Here is a 19814-nt window from a genome sequence, read left to right on the forward strand (position 1 = left end):
ATGGGTGGCGAAGGCCAAACACACATTCTGGCTAGGCTTATAAATGCCCTAGGGCAGATAGCCTAGTATGAACCTATGAACAATACCAAAAAAAAAAAACTGTAAAAAAATTAATAATAGTACATTCATCATCATCTTTCGGCTTTTCCTGTTAGGGGTCGCCACAGCGGATCATCTCTTTCCATTTCTTCCTATCCTCTGCATCTTGCTCCGTCACACCAACCGCCTGCATGTCCTCTCTCACCCCTTATCTTAGGCCTTCCTCTTTTCCTCTTACATGGCAGCTAGTAAAGAGGCAAGTGGTAATGCTTGGTAAATGTGTGCACTGAACTCCAAATTGCAGCCTTCAAAATTTCCTTGGTTGGTACTCCTCTGAGAAAGGCTGTTGAGGTGGCTGTTGCTCTGGTAGAATGTGGCCTAATGTTATTAGGGACTGATTTTCCATGCTGTGTGTAGCAGTAACGAATACAGTGTCCTATCCATTTGGAAATAGTCTGCTTTGAGATAGCCTTTCCCTATGATCTTGCAGCATATGCTACAAACAGTTGCTCAGTTTTCCTGAAAGCTTTTGTTTTGTCCAAGTAGAAGCGTAGCTGCCTGTGTATGTCCAAAGAGTGCAGAAGTTTATCCTTACTTAAAAGCCCACCGAGTAGATTTATACAGGTTAGGAATCAAGGTTAGAGCACTGGCGCTTAACTACTGAGTTGAGAATGGCAGGAATGTAAACCAATGGTGTGCACAGGATCGCCACTTGCTTAGCCTGTCAGAGCAGGATAATTATATCAGAGGCGGGCATAAATTGGAAGGCGGGTCAAAATGTGTTTGTGGTATAGAGCACTTCCGGCATTTAACAGTCCGGTGTTGGTGGAATTAGCGGTTAGCTGATCGCCGTGCTTCTTGGCCTGACTCTGACATGGGCAATAGTTTCAGACAAAACAGCAGTAATTTGAGTGACACAGCAAAACATTGAGCAATACTGAAACGAATCAACACAGCCCTTATCGGAAGTGAATACCTTTGTGAATTTTACAATGAGTAGCGAGTCAGAGCAGCCCGTTCAGGGGCCGCCCTCAGCCGGTGCACCTCTCGCCTCGCCCGCCCTGCACCCGGCTTCGGTGGGAACCCCAAGTTCCGTTGGTTCAGCACCGACAGTAGCGGCGGCGGTGGTTAGCTCGTCCTCCGGGACCGCGATCGTTCCCGGGCAGACTTCAGCAACGTCGGGCGACGGCAAAGCGAGTCCTGCGGGCAGTTTATCGGGGGTGACCGCAGCAGCTCTGCCTTCTGGAGTCGAGAAAAAGGTTATAGGTGAGCCGTCGTTGCTTTCACACTGTAAACCATTTTGTTTTGATTAGCTCCACTGATTGAAAGTTAGCTTGACATTCGCCGTTAACAAGTTTTCAGAGCTGGGCTGCTTCATTGATTACTTTTGTCTGTTGTGTCGACCTTTCTACGCCAAAATATGGAGTAATGCCTCTCAGAATGTGGAGCAGGTGGACAAAATGAGCCGCATTTACTGACCACTTCAACCGTGAAGTTTCCAGCTTGGTTGAATGTGCATTTTGCATCTTTTGATGACTTGTTCATGGGCATTTTTAAATTTCACAGTGGATGTGTGACGTATGCCTTGAGTGGAATACGGACTTTTTACGCAGTAACATGGCTAGTGAATGATATACTTTTGAAAAGTATGATTTCCAGATTGATGTGTTTACGTTCTTGGTGCCTCATCGGCAGGACTGCTCAAGTTTAGATGTAACAGCATCAGCTGGCAGCTGCTAATAAGCTGCCCCCGTATTCAAATTGTGTGCGGTTGACATAATACAACTTGTTGCTGCTGTCAGTGTATTTGTAGCCATGTGTTAAGGGAAATTGCTGTTTGCACCTGTAAATGTTTTTTTTATTTGCTTATCGAGACTTCATATGAGAAAGTCGCTCAGATAGGGAAAGATGTGAATGGCTTTAAGTCTGCAGTAAGCAATTACTTACTGGAGCCAGACGTTTTGCCAATACCCCAGTGCCATGGATAGCTCAAAGAATAAAACAGAACTGACTATGGAAGTCTATAATCTTTTCCAGTGTGAATGTGATGACAGGCTTGATTTAAGTGTAACTGTACTATGAAACTTCTCAAAAGAATGAGCGGAACCGTTATTTGGGGATACAGCATTTTGAACTTGAGGTACCTTCTCAAAATTGAGAAAAAGACTAGTCTAGAACTGGTCTCCAGGTTCTCTCTGTCACCCAACAATTTCTTGAATAAAAATCTTTCTCCATTTTATCTGAGGGCATTAGCTCTGACCCCCCTGAGACTACTTTTCATCTAGAAGTGAATGAAACTGGGAACTTTGGTTTAGAGCATGAGGAAGAATGCCCTAAAGGGACAAAGATACTCTCATTGCCATCTGTACCCCTGGTGGATGATTTTCAGAACCCTTTTGTTTTGAAATAATTTGATAATAATGTGGAAGGTAAATGTCTAGATTGATGGATAGATTGCCAGGGTGCAGTGCCCCCTTGGTTCCTGTGATGGGGTAGAAGGTGATATATCCACTTTAACATAACTGGCAAGAAAATTATATTCATAGTAGGAGCCCCATCCAATAGTTTTTGCTGAAGCAGACGTGCAGGTAATATGGGGCTGTATTTAGACATATTGCTAGAATACTGTTTTTTAAGCCTGTACTGAACCAGCCCAGTGTACATCATCTTTCACCCAGTTGGACTGGGGTGAAAGCCATACAGTCCACTTGTTCCTGCTTGGGTAGCTTAATTGGCCAGTTCATTCCCCAAAGATGAGTCATTTTGGTAGGGAGCAGACCAGCTAGCTTGGCCCAGTGGAATGAGCTACCATTCTCCATGTGGATTACCAGTCTCCTTCACTGATGCCACTACAGCAGGCCTCCACACACCTGTCTACCCCCCCAGAATAGGTGAGCTATCAGTCACTCATTCCCATCCTCTGTAGCCATTTCCTTCAGTGACTTGCATTTTTCTGTGTTGCTTTTGGTTTGTTTCCTGTCACTGCACTGGAAACTCTGTTACCTGTCGCATCTCAGTTTACTTTTTTTAACAGCCTTTTTTCGTTTCTGTGCGTGTTTTTCAAAACAAAAACAAATTGATGTTTTTATTTTCCAGAAAGTGGAGATAAATGCATAGATGACATAATGTTATCAGTGGGGGTCTTGTGTCCCACTTGTTTCTACACTTTACCAGCTAAATGAACATCTTTTTTTTTTGAATACCTGCATTTTTTTTCCCACCCTCTGCAGTAGTGTTTGAGTGATCAAGGCCATTTAATTACACTTTAGTACAAGTGTGGAGCTGTCATTATGGTATTAACTGATACATGATTTTTACCTTCACTTACACCAGTTCACATTACTTTTTCTTTTGACTTGCCCCATATATTTATATATTCATTTATTTTTAAGCTGTTTGTTAAATGGGTATGACTGCTGGACAGTGCCTCCCCCCCGAGGTGATCTGTGCTTCTTGTAGCCACTTCTGAATCTGTGGTGATTTGTCTTAATTTGCATTTTAAAATCTAAACACACTGTTAGAGTAGATAAGTTTTGAGGCATGTCATGCGCTAACTTTCCAAAAGTTTGATAATAGTACTTACTCCCTGGTAGAAGTACAAGAGCTGGTTGATAATGCAGTGCTTTTTGACATACAGTTTAAGTATCTGGGAGATGTTTATCCAGAATATTTGTACTTAACTCTGCAGTAACATCACCATTTGGGCATAAACACCCACAACTGTCACTACATTTGCAGTGGTTCTTAAGTGTCTATCCAATTCAGCACCCCCGAAGTCTAGTGCTGAGTAGAAGGCATTCAAACATGATGTGCTTGGCAGCTATTGGGACCAGAAGAGGGTTCCTCGTGATCAGTGACACTGTAGCTTTTTTCTGATTGTATCCTCAAAGCAGACAGCAGTTTCAGTCAGCATGTTGAAAATATTTGTGCATGTCAAGAAACCATAAGCTCAGTTAAACCAGAACTTTGTGTAACATATTATATGGACCTTCCACTGTCTCTAGTAAGTCAGGGTCACCATAGCAGTGTGGCATGTCTAACAGAATACCTGGGGTTAGTACTGAACCAAGCATGACTGGAGTGCCCGTAAGACCGATGTTGCTTGGTTGTCCCCGAAACATGCTAGTAATTGGTGACTTCACTGTGCATCACAGGTATATATTTTGCTGGGTTTCATAAGAAGTTGCGATGATGTAATTCTTGCCTATAGCCAAAACTAAAGATTAACGGGTAATTCTCATGTGGTCATTCATGTTGACGTGAGCACTATAAGTATATTAAAAAAAAAAAAAAACACCAGTTGAGTTTTTACAACACATGGAAGTTACTCTTCTGAACATTCAGTTGCACAGATACACTAATCTTGGTGTAGACTATATCCAAAAGTACTTGCTCTTTTCTGGAAAGGTATTTTAAAACTATAAAGGAAGTGGAAATTTACTGCACAGTCTGTTCTACAAAAAGGATGCTGCATATTAAAATCGCTAAATAATGTTTACTAACTTTAAGTGGGGGAGTAGACAGGCTAACACTGAATATTGAATCTCTGTAGTAAATGTGTGAAATTCTTTCAGGTACTTTTATTAAGAAGTCCGGTGGTGGAAGCTGTTGTCTTGGTAAGGCGGCGTGCCAGGGATATTTTGCTTTACCACAGGGTAGTTTGAATTCCCTTGGTTTGAATGGGTTCTTTCAGCCCACACATCTCCAATCAGTCTTTTTATTTCTTTATTACTTGCAAAATTAATTGCCACAATTAAAGAACAATTATTTTGTGGCATAGATTTACCTTGTAGGTGTCACTTTTTGGGCCACCAGTTGTAAGCAAGCTCAGAATAGAGCATACTTGCCTTGTTCGGTGCAAATATGTAGTCCACTGTCTTTCTGACTGTTTACCAAGTACTTTGCAGTTTTGAAAGCTGGCAAAGCCCTTCATTTTTTTTACTAGTAATATATGAAGCAGGTAAAGCTCCATGCACTACAAACAGTTATGATTATGAGCCCGGTCTTAACCCATTATCATGTGTTCTCGACGTGGATGCCGAGAAATTCACCTCTCAAGGTTCACCAAGAACAATTTTCCAGTTTTTTTGAAAATGGCATCTACTGAAAATGGGGCTGGAACATTTTAGTCAGTTTTGCACAATGCTTGTGTGATTTATGAATAGTCTGTCTGGTGTTTTGTATTCTGGGATGCCAGACTAAAAGTATCAAAGATGATATCTGGTATAGTCTGCCTGGAAGCTCAGAAAATTTGTCTGGATTTTTGACATAAGCAATACCACTTCACTTATGGTCGGGGGGGGGTGTTGCGCTATGTTGCCCTAGATGGTGTCATGATGGAATTAAATGATTTTATGTAGCTCTGTTGATGGTTTGTACTGATTTGGTGGTGTTAAGTCCAGTCCGCATGACAAAACAGGCCATGTTATTCATGGCTAACTTGGAAAGTAACTTGTATGTTGAAGGAAATTCCCTTCTAGCTAGAACAACACTGCAGGATCAGCCTGTGAGATTCTCCCTCCTGCTTAACATGTTTTGCTATATTGTACGAGTAAAGCAATTCATCTGACAGAACATAATAATATGACTGATTTCTACAAGCATCCCACACATTTATCTCTGGAGTGGTGCAGACAAATTTCAAGAGTTTCATTCCCTGCAGCAGTGCAGGCTTAGTATGCATGTAATGAAATGTTCCACTGACGTTTGACAAATTATAGGTATGATGCATATGCACATGAATCGCTTCTTCAAACTTCATCAAATCCTGTAACAACAAAACGTTCTCAGGGTATTGTTTCTTTGGGGGTACACATAGTGAAGATGCATGTTTAGTCAGCTTTGTATCTCCCAGAGTTTTGCCGATTTAAATGTACAGTGCTCATGTTCAATATGTGAGACCCTGTCTGACTCTTGTATCTCCAGGAAGAACTTGTGCTAGTTAGTACTTGATGTACTGAACATGGGCTCAAATTAAACATGACCATTTATAGTTATTTTGTTTGGCAAATGACCCCTATTCTCAATGTATAGTGCAGGCAGTACTCCACTGTTAATTGGTTTTGGACCTGGGTACCTGAGTTGACTGTTCTTTGTCCTTTGATCATCCATTTGGCAGCAGTAGCCAAAAAAAAAATCCCCCTACTCAGCGCATCTAAAAGCCAAGGGTATATTGTGCAGATGTAAAGATGCCGTTCACTTGTATTCAGCAATGATTAGATCAATTGGAGAACCTCACTTGACATATTAGACGGCTAAAGAAGTCCCGAGTGGTGTTAACCAAGAATATACCAGATTTGAAGACCCCGAGTTACCAAGTGAAGGTAGAAGTTCTATCCTTTGCTCAGTATCTTGTAGATTGTTAAACGTTTTATGCCTTGCATGCCACATTAGAGGTCTTGTTTTCCTTTTATCTCCTTATCCCTACAAGTTTAATAGCTTTTCAAGCACCAGAACCTGGGACAGAAATTTTACTCACATTTCTTGAGTGAGCAGAGTCTTCAGGATTAAACAATATGATACATTATCCCTCAGACAGAACCTGGATAACTAGGTGGCAACTCTCAAAATGTACCCTGGGACTAACTTTCTGTCCCTTCTTGAGAAATGAGCTACAGTACCCTTCTGTGCCAGAATAAGATGTTTAAGGTCAAAAAACTAAATTGCCTTAACTCCTGTGAATCATCAGAAGGAGCAGAGACTAGACCCGTAATGAAACTGCAAGTCTTGTGTAATCAGAAATGCAAAGTAGTGTATGTAACAAAAGCAGAGAAAAATCCATATACAGCAAAGGTGCTGTCACGTCACAGAAACCTGATTAAATGTTGCAGTAGAACTGCACCGCCACTTTGAGGATTCTGTCTACCTACTTCTGATCTCTAGGTCATGCCATCTGAAAAGTTAAACAAGCTTGGCAGAAATTAAAAAAAAAATAAGTGAAAAGAGGGACTCTTCAGGTCACCTTTGTGTGTTGACAGAATGCAGTGTGTTCACCCAGACCACAGTTCCTCTGAAGCTCTAGAAACGGCTCTATTCTAAAATTCTCCCACATTGTTGACCTCACTGTTTCATGGAAAATAAGCTCAGGGGCCTGCAAGGAAGTCTAATTTTTGCAGTGTATCTGTGATCTCTTCCTTTTGGTCACTGTCCAGAGGTCTTGACTATGCTGAGAAAGGGGTATTAGTTTGATCTCTGTTTTTTGGCCAGTGCTGCACCTGTAATATTGTCACCACTGTTTCTGTCTGCTGACCAGTCTCCCAGTGTCCTCTACTCTAGTGAACAAGGCACTAGTGGAATTGAATTCCCCCACTTGAGGTTCACCCCTGATTGGATAGAACAACCCATTCTTTTCAAGGATGGCACAAGATATTTTATTTTCTAAGTGCAGATTTTCATCCCAGATTTTCATATTCTTCATTGAAGTGTTTATGCATCTGCTAGCACACTAGTAAGCCATGAGTGGAGAATTGAGTGTAAATGGTAAAATGTAGGTCTGGCATCCCCACCAAAATTCTGCTGGCTGATTTCCTGCCCATGAGAATTAAACAGAAGTGAAGATAAGATGTACACCCATTTTGAATGTCTTCTGTTTATTTTAACATTTTCTATATTCTATTAGATGAACTTTTATTTATTTGAGAAAATGAAAGGGGGAATATGTTCAGTAACACATTGAAATAAGAGTTTTCTTACGGTATTTCTCGTATTCCATTTGCACCAAGTTTTTGAGAAACTTTCTGAAACGTATAAAACGTCTGCTTTTTTTTTTTTTTTTTTTTAACTTGGGTTATCTCACACCTCCCCAAAACGGGGGTTGATTGGCTACTCTGAACTCTGTATTGTGTTTAGCTTTGAATACATTTAAAATGTGTGCAGGCAGACTTCTGCAGCTTTTGATTAGGTGGGGAGAGTAGCTTTTAAAATGTTGCTTGCTTAACTGATACATGGGAAGGTGGCTGCTAGGTTAGGAATTAATTTTGTAAGGAAGTGTTGCTGGACAAAGCCTTTGCATCAACTGACCCTGGTCCTGTCGTATCTGTGTGATTGGTAATAAGTGATCAGGGCTTCTCAACAACTGCAGCTTTTTGTTACAAAGACGCTAATGTGATTGGTAATAAGTCATCAGGGCTTCTCAACAACTGCAGCTCTTTGTTACAAAGACGCTAAAAGCCATAGTTTTGAAATGGGAAGATTTTTGCACAGCTCTTGAGTTAAGCCAACTGCATTGGCATAGAGGGATAAAACCCTGGCTCTCACGCTGCCCCCCTGGCTTTCAAGTAGCAGCTCAGTTGCTCGTTTTAGCTGGCATGTGGGAGGGTGATGTGGTTTGCTGGCTCACTGCTCTTTGGAGGGTGTGGAAGTTTTTGCTTGGAGTGCATTTTTTCTGTAAATGAATCCCTGGTGGGGAAGGGAGACCCTGCGGGATCACTGGCTAAAATAAAAAAAACAGAACTCTCCAGAGGGATACAGTGCTTCCACAGATGACACCTCGCTGATGCCCATTGCATACCTATTCCTGGATATTATCGGACAGGAACAGTGGGGATAAGGCTGTAAAAGGGAAAACATGAACTGCCACTGATGGTGTCTCTGTGAACTACCCCTGTCTGTGGGCTCTTGCACTGTTAGAGAGGAAATGACTCCAGTATATGGAAGAGTATCTGATGGACAAAAGGCAACAGGGGCAAAGATGGGGTGGGGGCTTAAAGTACAAACCATTAACCAAAAAAATTCAGTCCGGCTTGTCATTCAAAATTGCACTAATTCCCATTAGTTTGGTATATTCTGTCTTTTGAAAATGATTTGTCTGTGGTTGGCTTGAGTGCTGAGAGCTGTCTGTGTATGTGTAGTTTTAAGAAGGTCTAGGTGGGGGGTTTGGTTTTGGAATAGTAGATTTAGTAAAACAGAAATATAAAACCTTGTTGGCATGATGCTGAGGAGGTTGGGGGGTTTGGTTTTGGAATAGTAGATTTAGTAAAACGGAAATAAAACCCTGTTGTCATGGTGCTGAGGAGGTTGGGGGGGTTTGGTTTTGGAATAGTAGATTTAGTAAAACAGAAATATAAAACCCTGTTGTCATGGTGCTGAGGAGGTTTACAGTTGATACTGAGAATTAAAATCTGACTATTTTATTTTATTTATTTATTTGTTTACTTTTGTCTAGTTCCAGTCTCCACCACATCCACAGCAGCATCATCTGAGGCACCAATTTCAAATGGTATTTATCTGCCCTCTACGATTACCAATGGTGATGTGAAACCAGTGATCTCTACAACTCCGTTGGCTGACTTTCTGATGCAGCTGGAGGAATACACACCCACGGTAGGTCTGCATGGAGTGTTTTCTACATACAGGCCTCTTGCTACCTTATTCTTGAAAGTTTGAGATGAGATGTTGCCATATTTGAAGAATAAATATTTTAGGAGATGAGCCAATGACTAGAAAAATTTTCTCAAGATTATGAACAGTCTGTAAAAATCCTGTGTCTTTGTGGAAGTCACAACTCATGGGTCTAGCGTTGGTAGTCCTGCATCCAGTTTCAGGCACACTCGCTATCCCATATACACAGCTTTTTTTTTTTTTTCCCCATAAGGGAATACACAACAAAAATAGTCCCCCCATTCTGAATCTCCATTGTTTGTAGTGTACAGGATGCTGAAGGGGGGAGAGATTTGCAAGTAATGGACTCTGGTCAGAAATCTGTCATTAGAATCTTTATGTATGGCCAGCACTCTTAACCAGTTCCCTGGAGACTGCAGAGTAAGATGTGTCCTTTTGGATTAGATCTCTTAAGGATAGTGCTGCCAGGTAGGGCTATACCTTTGGAGTGTAGTTTGAACTTTAATGCAGGGTGAAGGTGTACAGAGCATGGGTGCTTGTCTTTAATATAGATGGCAGCTATAAACGTGAATTATGCAAGGAAATGCAACTGCTCTTTGTCGTTTAATTCTCTTCTTAGTTGCATTGGAAAAAGACTACTGGGGCTGTAGTGACAGACAAATTAGCTAGCCGGGCACTGAAATGTTTTTTCTCTAGCAGCTGCTTTCCCTGCCTGGCCTAAACAATGTGACTGGCTCCTTTGCCTTGCAGAGAGTCTTGTCCCAAATCATTTATAATGTCTGGAGTGAGAGAACATTTTTTCATTTTCTTTGGACTTCTTGAAGAAACACTGTCAGGTGATGGGTTGATAAAGTAATCTGCAGATGAACTACACCGGTCTACTTCTCAATCTAATCTAATAAAGCGCTTTTCATTTTAATTGCGAGACTTCCTCAGATAAAATTTTTCATTAAAACCAAAGTTAAATACACATTCACTACAGTCATGTGATATTGCAAAAACGAATGAAAACACAGCTATTCAAGACCTTCCCTTTTAGTTAACCCTTTATATAGTACAAGTTAAATCTAATATGAAACCCATATACTTAAAACCAAATAGCATAGCATAAGCATAAAAGAACACACAAATAATTATGTAAACAAAGCCTATTCAACTGTTTTCATCTACATAAGCTTTTTAATTTGAGTAGACAAATTAATGTGTATTTAGCTTTGACTTTCGTTTTAGTGAATGTATTTTATCTGAGGAAGTCTTGCAATTAAGCAAGACAAAAAGTGTTTTATTAAATTAGATTGAGAAGTCGACCAGTGTGTGGTTAATCTGCAGTTTTCTTTTGTATTTAGTCATCATTTTTTGCCAGTTTGTGCTTATTGATAAAGTAACCCCCCCTCTGACCATTTAAGGCAGGAAAAACTCCTGCCTTCAGAGGTAACTTATCCCTCTGGAAACTCCCAAATTTTTTTGGTAAAAAAACATGCAGTGAAACAGACGTGAATCTGTTTTAAATCTGATGTCCATTTCATTATGTATCACGACTGGGTCTTCGGATCTGACTCTGCCGTTTCTTCCAGACATATGATCCGAGACTTAAACTCTTCCCTCGCCTGTAGTGCCTCACTTTTTTTTTCCAACCCCTCAGATCTCGTTTGCCACTTTCCAGCACAGATGCAGTTCCACAAGCCTCTGTTCAAATAAGTGGGTTTCTGTTTAATTCTTACTATTCCAAGCTCTTATTTCTCTTTCTGAGTTTTTCATAGCTGCATTCTGTCAGATTTAGCTTTGCACCTCCCCTCCCTTCTTAGGTAGTTGTCTTTTTTGAAGTTAGTCACTGGTGTTAGGGCCGTTTCCTACCTTCTGTTTTTCTACTTGACTGCTTTCTTTCCTTAAATATACAAAAAGAAAACTTTCCCTTTTATCTTTAACTATTCTAAGAGAAAATTAAATCAAATTAATATGTGGGAGTGCTGTGTGCGCTTGTGTGACTCTTTCAGCGTGTCTGACAAACACTCTGGTTTCAAAAGGTGTGCCTCTTGTGGGCACAGGATTCCCCAGTCAGATGCCCACAAGAGGTGCATGTATTGTCTTGGGCCAGGGCACTTGGAGGTCCCATGCAATATCTGCTTGATCTTCAGTCCTCGAGCCCTTGCTGATCGGCATAAAAAGCTGATCTTAAGAGGTCTTCATCTGTCTTCTGGAGCTCAAAATGCCCATTCCTAAGAAGTGTGCCCCTTCAGCTACCCACAGGTCCATGGCTTCTGTTCCTGAGAAGTGCAAAAAATTGTCGGATCCGTTGTCTTCGGATCACTCCTGTTCCCACTTCTCAATATCTCCTTTGGGAATATCTTGGAAATACTGAAGCAAAAGGGTGGCTGGTCGTGCTAACCCCCTTTCTCTGAGGAGTCTGTCTTCCTGGCGGCCTTTTGGACGTGCCCATCTACATCCTGGATGACCTCACCAGTTGACAAACTAATTTACCTTCTCACCCGCCGGCATTGGAAGGGGCCTGACACCATGGAGCCTATCCCCAAGCACGGGGACAGATACTGCAGTCCTGACAGTGACTGCCTGCTCTGGAGTAAAGGTGTACCATTTATGCCATTGTGGTGTCAGCAGCCACCAAGAAGGATATAGTTGAGCAGAGGTCCATTGTTGATCCCCAGAACAGAGTGTCTGGGGCTTTGGACAGGCATGGGAAGAGCATGTATACCTTGGCCACCTTACACTGAGAGCATTAAATTACGTGGCACACTTTTTACTCTCTTCCAGAGAGACCTGTACAACTTCTCTGGTGCAGTCATTGGAGGAGGACCTCAAGAAGGTATCTCCCCAACTGACCACTGTCCTCAATCGCTAATTCCTCGAAGTTAAGTTCCCATGCTATGGAAGGAACCCTTCAAGCAGCTTGTTTAGGCATAGCCCTCAGGAGACATGCCTGGATGAGGCTGTGCAGGTTTGCAGACCCCTTTAGGGCATCATTCATTAATGCCCCCTTTGACAGTTCCTCTTTGTTTGGGCAGTCATTGAAAGGAAGTCTTACCCACAGTGAACAGGAAGTAAGAACCTATTTGCCATAGGGATCAAGTTTTCTTCTCCCCAACGGACCTTCTCCAGGAACCAATGGAGTGGGAAGAAGATGAGGTTCCGTAAGTCTCAAGGGTCTTTTCTGGATTCGCAGGATGAATCCTAGAAGGGGGAGGTTTTAATGGTTGATGTCACCCCAGAGGGAGAGGGGATCCACAGAATCAGGGCTTCAGAGAACCCTTCTCCAACAGGCCCTATCAGCGATCCTGAGGTGCGGCCTGACTCTTACTCTGGAGGCAGCTGGGGGCAGGAAGTCCTGACTAAACAAATAGGATGCGGAAACTGCTCACACTTCTTGGTGCCAAAGAAAACTGGGGACCTTCATCTGATCTTGGATCTAAGCAGTGAGAATTTCTTTGTGTAAAGAAGTTGAAGTTCCATATGGTTAGAGTACAGTCCATTCTGCTGCTTCTGCACAAGGACGATTGGATGTGTTCTGCAGATTACAGGTGCTCCAGGAGGGTTTACTATCACATGACTGAAAACCAAAAGACTGGATCCCAAAAAGACGGAAAATTCAAAATACTGAAAACATGTTTAATGCAAGAGGCAAGCCCGTCTGCTCCCCACACCCCCTGCTAAATATATATACCAACTCCAAGATCGCACAACAGTGGAGAAGGGGCAAATTCCATCATTCAGTATTTTGAATTTTCAGTCTTTTTTGGGATTCAGTCTTTTTTGGGATTCAGTCTTTTGATAGTAAACCCTCCAGGAGGCATCTACACTTCAGGCTAGGAGCCAATCATTACAAATGCAGAACACTGCCCTTTGATCTCGCCACTGCCCCCTGGGTCTTCATATGCATGGCAGCAGTTCCAGCCCACCTCCGTGTGCAGGGATTAGGGTTCCAGGTCTTTACATACCTAGATGATTGGATCCTAATGGCACCTGCAAGGCACCAACTACAAGGTATTCGGGTCCTGTTACAACTTTTCAATTTCCTGGGAATTATCTGGCGAAATCAAAGATGTCTCCTGTACAAGACAGAGAGTTCATAGGGACGCGATTGAACACAACTGCATACATAGCTGTGCTACCTCCACAAAGAAGAACATCTTTGAGACAGCAGGTTCAACTGTTGCTAGACGCTCTTGTCACTGTCAGCTTGGCTGGTCTTCATTGTTCTAGGGTCCATGTCAGCTGTCAGCTGCCTTTCTTCTGGTCCCACTAGCCAGGTTCTTTATGCAAGTTCTCCTGTGAACCCTATCGCTCCAGTGGACTATACTAGTTCATCTGTTGTAAACCCCAGTCAGGCTAACTTTTTGATCTGCAGGTGTCATCTGCAGTGGTGGATTCTTAGATTTACCTCCATCTCGGCAGACCCTTCACCCTTCCTAGTTGAGGGTGGTTCTCCTGACATTGCAAAAGCCTTTCAGGACTGCCTTCCTCTTGGAACAAACCACTGCAATTCTTGCAGACACTATATCGGCGGTTTGGTACATCAGCAAGCAGGGGGAACCCAGTCATACCCGTTGTGCAGGGAAGCCATGAGGGTTTGTGAATGGGCAATATCCTCAAACTGATTTTGCATTGCAGCACATTATGGGGGAGTTCAGCATTCTGGCAGACAGACTTAGCAGATTGATCTTGTCTTCACAAGTGGTCCATGAACCAGTTGGTAACGAATCAGATAGTCAGCTGTTGGGCCAGCCTTGCTGTGATCTCTCTGCCTCTCCCCTGAACAACAAGTGCAGCAAGTACTTCGCTCTGACTCCCGCTACCTTGTGGGAGTCGCCCAGGAATGCTGTAGTCCACGATTGGTCTCTTGTATTGTTATCCCTCCATTCCCCTTCCACGATTGGTCTCTTGTGTGGCTATCCCTCCATTCCCCTTCCACGATTGGTCTCTTGTGTGGTTATCCCTCCATTCTCCTTCCACGATTGGTCTCTTGTGTGGTTATCCCTCCATTCCCCTTATACCTATAGTTTTACAGAAAGACAGCAGATTGAAGACCAGTCTAATCCTCATTGCTCCATACTGGCTTCGTCAAGTATGGTTCCCCATCCTGCGGTCTCACAGCAAATATCCTCCATGGATACTGGATCCTAAGCAGGATATGATTTCCCATCCATTGGAATGTCAGATTCCCAATCTCCAATCTCACTAAGCGCTTGGTGTCTCCATTTCCAGTGATTCTACGAAATTCCAGGCTGGCCTCCACAGTTCGGGAAATTATTCTTGCTTCTCGGAAGTTTTCCACCAAGAAAGTGTATCGTAGTAAATGGAAGAGATTTTCCATGTGGGTGTCGCAGCGGAATATTTATTCTTTTTCTGCTTCGGTTTCAGATATTCTTATGTTTCTCAGTTAGCTCTTTCAACGTGGAGCTAATTTTCATGTAGGGAAGGGCTGCGACCTTTTTTCTCCCATCTCTACTTGACTATGTAGGACTTTTATGGAAGGAGTCTTTCCTATCAGACCTCTGATAGAAGACCCATCCCCTCCATGGCCCCCTTTTTACCGTTTTCTACATGGATTCCGGGTATCGTGTTAACTCATCGCATTCAATTCAGTGCCACATTCATGCCTGATTTGTTGCAGATACCCTTTCACACAATCCGTCCACCTCTTTGCTGGATGTCCTTTTTGTGTTCTCTTGCTTTCCGTTCTGTCCCAAATCTTCTTTACCATATTGTCTTCTGCTTTTCTGCATGTGCCAAACCACTGTAATCTGTTCTCTTTGATCTTTTCTGCAATTGAAGCTACTTTGGCTTCTGCTGTTGTGTCCTCATTTAGTCTGCCACAGTGTGCATCCACCCTTTTCAGGCACTTCATTTCTATCACCTAGCTTCATCTGCTCTGCCTTTATTGCCCAGGTTTCTGTACCATACAGCAGTACTGGCCACACTGCTGTCTTGTACACCTGACTTTTCAGCTTCTTTGACATTCTTCTGTCATAGATTATACCTGAGACTCTGCCAGTTGGCTGCAGCCCTAGCTTTGACTTCTTCATTCAAACTTCCCTTCTCCTCCCCAGATACTTGAAGCTATTTACCTGTTCCACTATCTTTCCTTCTGTCAGTTCCATATGCAAGACTGCATATGAGGAAACTTCAGTAGTACTTAAAACGTCTTTGGTGTCAACATTCTCAGGACTTGGAAACAGTCATTCCTATCATACCCTGTCTAAGGACAGAGTTTCTTTGGTGGGCAGAAGTATACAGTCACAACAAGGGAATGCCCTTTACTCAACCCCACGCCACCCAGACCCTAACCACAGATGTATCAGACTATGCCTGGGGGGCACACATGCAAATGCATTCAGGGTCACTGGAGCCCAAGTTAAATTCCTCTGCACATCAAAAAGAGATGCTAGCTGTGCAGTACGCCCTGACAGCTTTCAGATCTCTACTCTTTCCAGGACAACTTCTAATAAAAACAGGCAACACCACAGTTGTGTGATGCATCAACAAGCAGGGGGGAACCCACTCTTACCCACTCTGCAGGTTAGCCATGGCCCTGTGGAACACGGCCTTGGACATGCAAGCTCACTTCCTGCCAGGCAAGCAAAACTCACTGGCAGACAACGTGAGCAGAAATCTCCTAGAACCACATGAGTGACAATTAGAGCCCAGCGCCTTCAACCTTCTGATTCAGAAATGGGGGACCCCAGAGGTGGATCTCTTTGCCTCCCCCTACAACCACCCGCTCAGCAAATTCTCCACCAGGAATCCTCACACTAGGGCCTGGAAAGTGGATGCCCTATCCTTTCAGTGGGTAAATCTCTCAATCCATGCCTTTCCCCCTCTGCCCCTTCTCTCAAGAGTATTACTCAAGATAAGACAGGACAGACCAAGGGCAATTCTGATTGCCCCGGACTGGCCATGCCAGCATTGGTACCCACTCCTGTGCAGCCTGGCACCTGCACCAGAACCCAACCCTGCCCTCTCAGCAGGAGGGACAGATTTTGCATCTGCAACTGCAAACCCTAAATCTTGCAGCCTGGCGTATTCCGTGAATTCTCCCCCAGCAACCCTAAGCAAACAGGTGCTGGATGTCATTCTTGAAGCCAGAAGACCCAGTACAAGAAAATCCTATGCTGATAAGTGGAAAAGGTGTTGCTCCTGGAGTCAGTCTAAAGGAGAGGACACAACTCTGCCCTCCCTGCCTCTGATCCTGGATTACTTAGCAGATCTACATCACAAAGGCCTGCCCTTCTCCATTTAGATACATACCTCAGCCATTTCGGTCCCTCCAGCTGCTGCATGTGCTTTGTCAGGTACATGTACTCAATAATGGGCCTTGTAAGGGAAGAATAGAGAGACTGACCACTTGTTCCTGGATGAGACCACCTTAGTTATAAGGTGGGTCATGTAGAAAGCTTTCCATACAACGGAAGCAAGATGGCGGTCAAAAGTGAGGTTGCTATCAACCTGGATGCCCAAATCCTTCAGGACTGATTGTGTGCTTAAGATGTTAATGTGATAATTTGTGGGGACATCACTCTTCCTCAAAGGGGATGGGTATACAGCTTGAGGCTATGTTTCTGGCACTTGAGTGAGTGAGGCCCTCTTGGAGGATGTTCACATCACTAGGGGAATTCTGCGCCCAGCTTGCAGTCATCTGCCAACTTTGTCAGCCATAGCCCATTGGTTTTGGCCTGCATCTCAGAAAAATCTATCCCAAATAACAGAGGCCCCAAGACTGATCCCTGGAGTTCGCTGCTCTTTACAGGTCTACTACTTGAGGTAGCTTCTCCTATTTTGACTAGGTGTGTTCCATCAGTGAGCCAGTTTGCTACCCATCTGGTAACAATTGGCTTGATGCCAAGTTGAGAGAGTATATATTATGCCCGAGTGGAGAATAGTGTTGAAGGCCTTGGCCAGGTCAAGGTAGGCAGTGTACAGTCTTCCCCTCGTCTATGGCTTTGACTGTCTTGAAGTTGACCAAATTTAACAGACATGATTTCCCCTTGACGAAGCCAAAGTGTGTGGGATCAAGTGTTTGGAGGTTGCCGAGTGTTAATGAGGTCCATGATGATCCATTGCATATCCTTCCAGATCAGGCTAGTTAGGCTGATGAGTCTGTAATTTTCCAGACTGGTGGACACTCCACCTTTGTGTAAAGGGATGACCGTGGCTGTCCTCCACTCATCTGGGACGAAGCAGGTACTTTTGGCTTTGGTTGAGTAGGTTGCCTAATGGTGCTGCAAGTTCCTGCCTGAGTTCATGTAGGATGTAGCCTGGGATGTTATCAGGTCTCATGGAGGCTGTATTTTTTGCCTTTTAGAAGGCAGTGGTGACCTGTTCCCTAGAGATAAGGGGAGGGGGGGCAGGTACTGGGGATGTCCTGCTTTACTGAGTTTGTAAGGAGGGGACAGTGGAGTAAAGTTTTCACTGAACCTGTCAGCCAGCAAGTTGACTATATTCTACAGCATTTGTATACATGGTGACCTTAACCACCAGTTCGGAGCAAATCTGGATGCTTCCTTTGAGACTGCAGACAATGTGAAGAAGGCCTTATTGTCTCTAGTAGATGTGGCCAATTTGGACTGTTTGCATTGGAGGATTTCACTAGTGCTTGTATTTGCTTGTTCAGGCTAAGGAGCGAGTGCTATTGCTCCTTCTTGGTCCTGGACAGCAATTTGTGCCTTTTGTTAGTGTATTGCAGATGTCCACCATACAGGTTTAATCTTCTTGCGTGATTTCGTCCTGTCTGGTATTCCTGATTCCATGCATCTATATAAATGTTGGTGTAGTACTTTGGTTTAGATTTGGATGTTGGTGCCAGTTCCTACAGAAGGGGGAGGGGGCTGTGAAGCTGTGTATACCATTCCAAAAGATGTTGTAATCTGCTTTGGAGAAATTTTTCTTGTTTGAGCCTAGCTTGGGGGGGGGGGGGGGCGGGGGAGATGGTGATTTCGAAAGTGACTGCTTTATGGTCTGTCTTACCAGGGAGGATGATGCTGTAGAGATGCTGCAGTGGTTACTTATGTTGGTTAATACCAAGTGAAAGTTATTGTCACCTCATGTGGAATCTGTGTGTGTTTGTGTTCTGGCATGAGTAGTTCTTCCAATCTGTTTAGGTAGTTTGTCGCCCAGAATCAGGGTAAAGGGCTGAATCTTCTGTCAGAGGTCCAGATAGGCAGAATGAGCATATTGAGTCAAATTTGGGGGCCTGTAGATAGCTATAATTTGAACAGGGGTCTTGTCAATGGTTAACTGCACCTGGAGTATCTCCTGTGTCATACTGGTTGACCAGCCTGGAGGTGTGTACCTTTAATGTATATTGAACTCTACCTCCTTTTGGCTTTGCTACCCACAGTTTGAGGTGTGAATGTACGCTAGGATGAGTAACCAGCTAAGGCTGGAGTGCTCTCCGCGGCTTTGAACCAGGTTTCTGTGACTGCGCAAATGTCAGCATCTTCCAGGGTTTAAGAATGCTTGCAGTGAGTACAGTTTCATGTTCAGACTCCTGGGGTTTAGCAGCATGACCTTTAATTTGCCTTTTGTTTTGGAAATTTTTATGTTGGTAGTTTTGACCTTGTCAATTTCCTTAAAAAAAAAAAAAAACACTGTAGGGAGAAAGAACCTTTGCCTGAAGCCCAAGTGAGACATTTGCACGCCATCTCTGGCAAAGTGTCGTGGTCTGTCTGTCATATCTTCCCAGGCTGTCTGGTACTTGATCCCCCTGGAACAACACCAGAAACTAAGCCAATTGTTGGTCGATCATTTTCTGTTTGCATTGAGACAGCATTCTGGGTGACGGTAGAATGTTGCTCAAGTCTAGGGACATACAGTGGATATAAAAAGTTTACATACCCCTGTTAAAATGCCAGGTTTGTATGATATAAAAACAATTGAGACCACAATAAATCATTTCAAAACTTTTGCCACCTTTAACACGACCTATAACCTGTGCAATTCAGTAGAAAAACAAATCTGTTAGGGGAAAAGTATAAAAAATAAAAACTACAATAAGCTGGTTGAATGTGTGTACACCCTTAAACTAATACTTTGTTGAAGCACCTTTTGATTTTATTATAACATTCAGTCTTCTTGGGTACACACCTGCCATCAAAGAGACTCTGTTCAACCCCAAATAAAGTTCAGCTGTCCTAGTAGGATTTTGCGGACATGTACTCAGTTGCCTGCTACAGCAAAAGCCATGGTTCACAGGGAGCTTACAAAGCAAAAAAAAAGGGATTTCAGTGTTGAAAGGTATAAGTCAGGAGAAAGGTACAAAAACATTTCCACAGCATTGGATATACCATGGAACACAGTGAAGACTGTCATCAAAAAGTGGAGAAAATATGGGACAACAGTGACGTTGCAAAGAACTGGACGTCCTTTCAAAATTTATGAAAGACGAAAACTGGTCAGGGAGGCTGCCAAGAGACCTACAGCAGCAC

At 43.2% G+C, this 19814-nt stretch overlaps 1 protein-coding gene across 1 annotated transcript in view; it reads left to right on the forward strand.

Moving 5' to 3' along the window:
- The first annotated feature begins 832 nt into the window (after window positions 1-832).
- The window catches only part of TAF10 (TATA-box binding protein associated factor 10), a 264061-nt gene continuing 245079 nt past the window's right edge, over window positions 833-19814 (forward strand). The window contains exons 1-2 of the mRNA XM_044058550.1: window positions 833-1305; window positions 9203-9360. Of these exons, the coding sequence (XP_043914485.1) occupies window positions 1032-1305; window positions 9203-9360 (432 nt within the window). The 5' untranslated portion in view covers window positions 833-1031. The remainder of the gene's footprint in view (window positions 1306-9202; window positions 9361-19814) is intronic.

The sequence above is a fragment of the Protopterus annectens genome, chromosome 16.part0 (assembly GCF_019279795.1).
Source record: "Protopterus annectens isolate FY-2018-M chromosome 16.part0, PAN1.0, whole genome shotgun sequence".
Taxonomy (NCBI): domain Eukaryota; kingdom Metazoa; phylum Chordata; order Ceratodontiformes; family Protopteridae; genus Protopterus; species Protopterus annectens.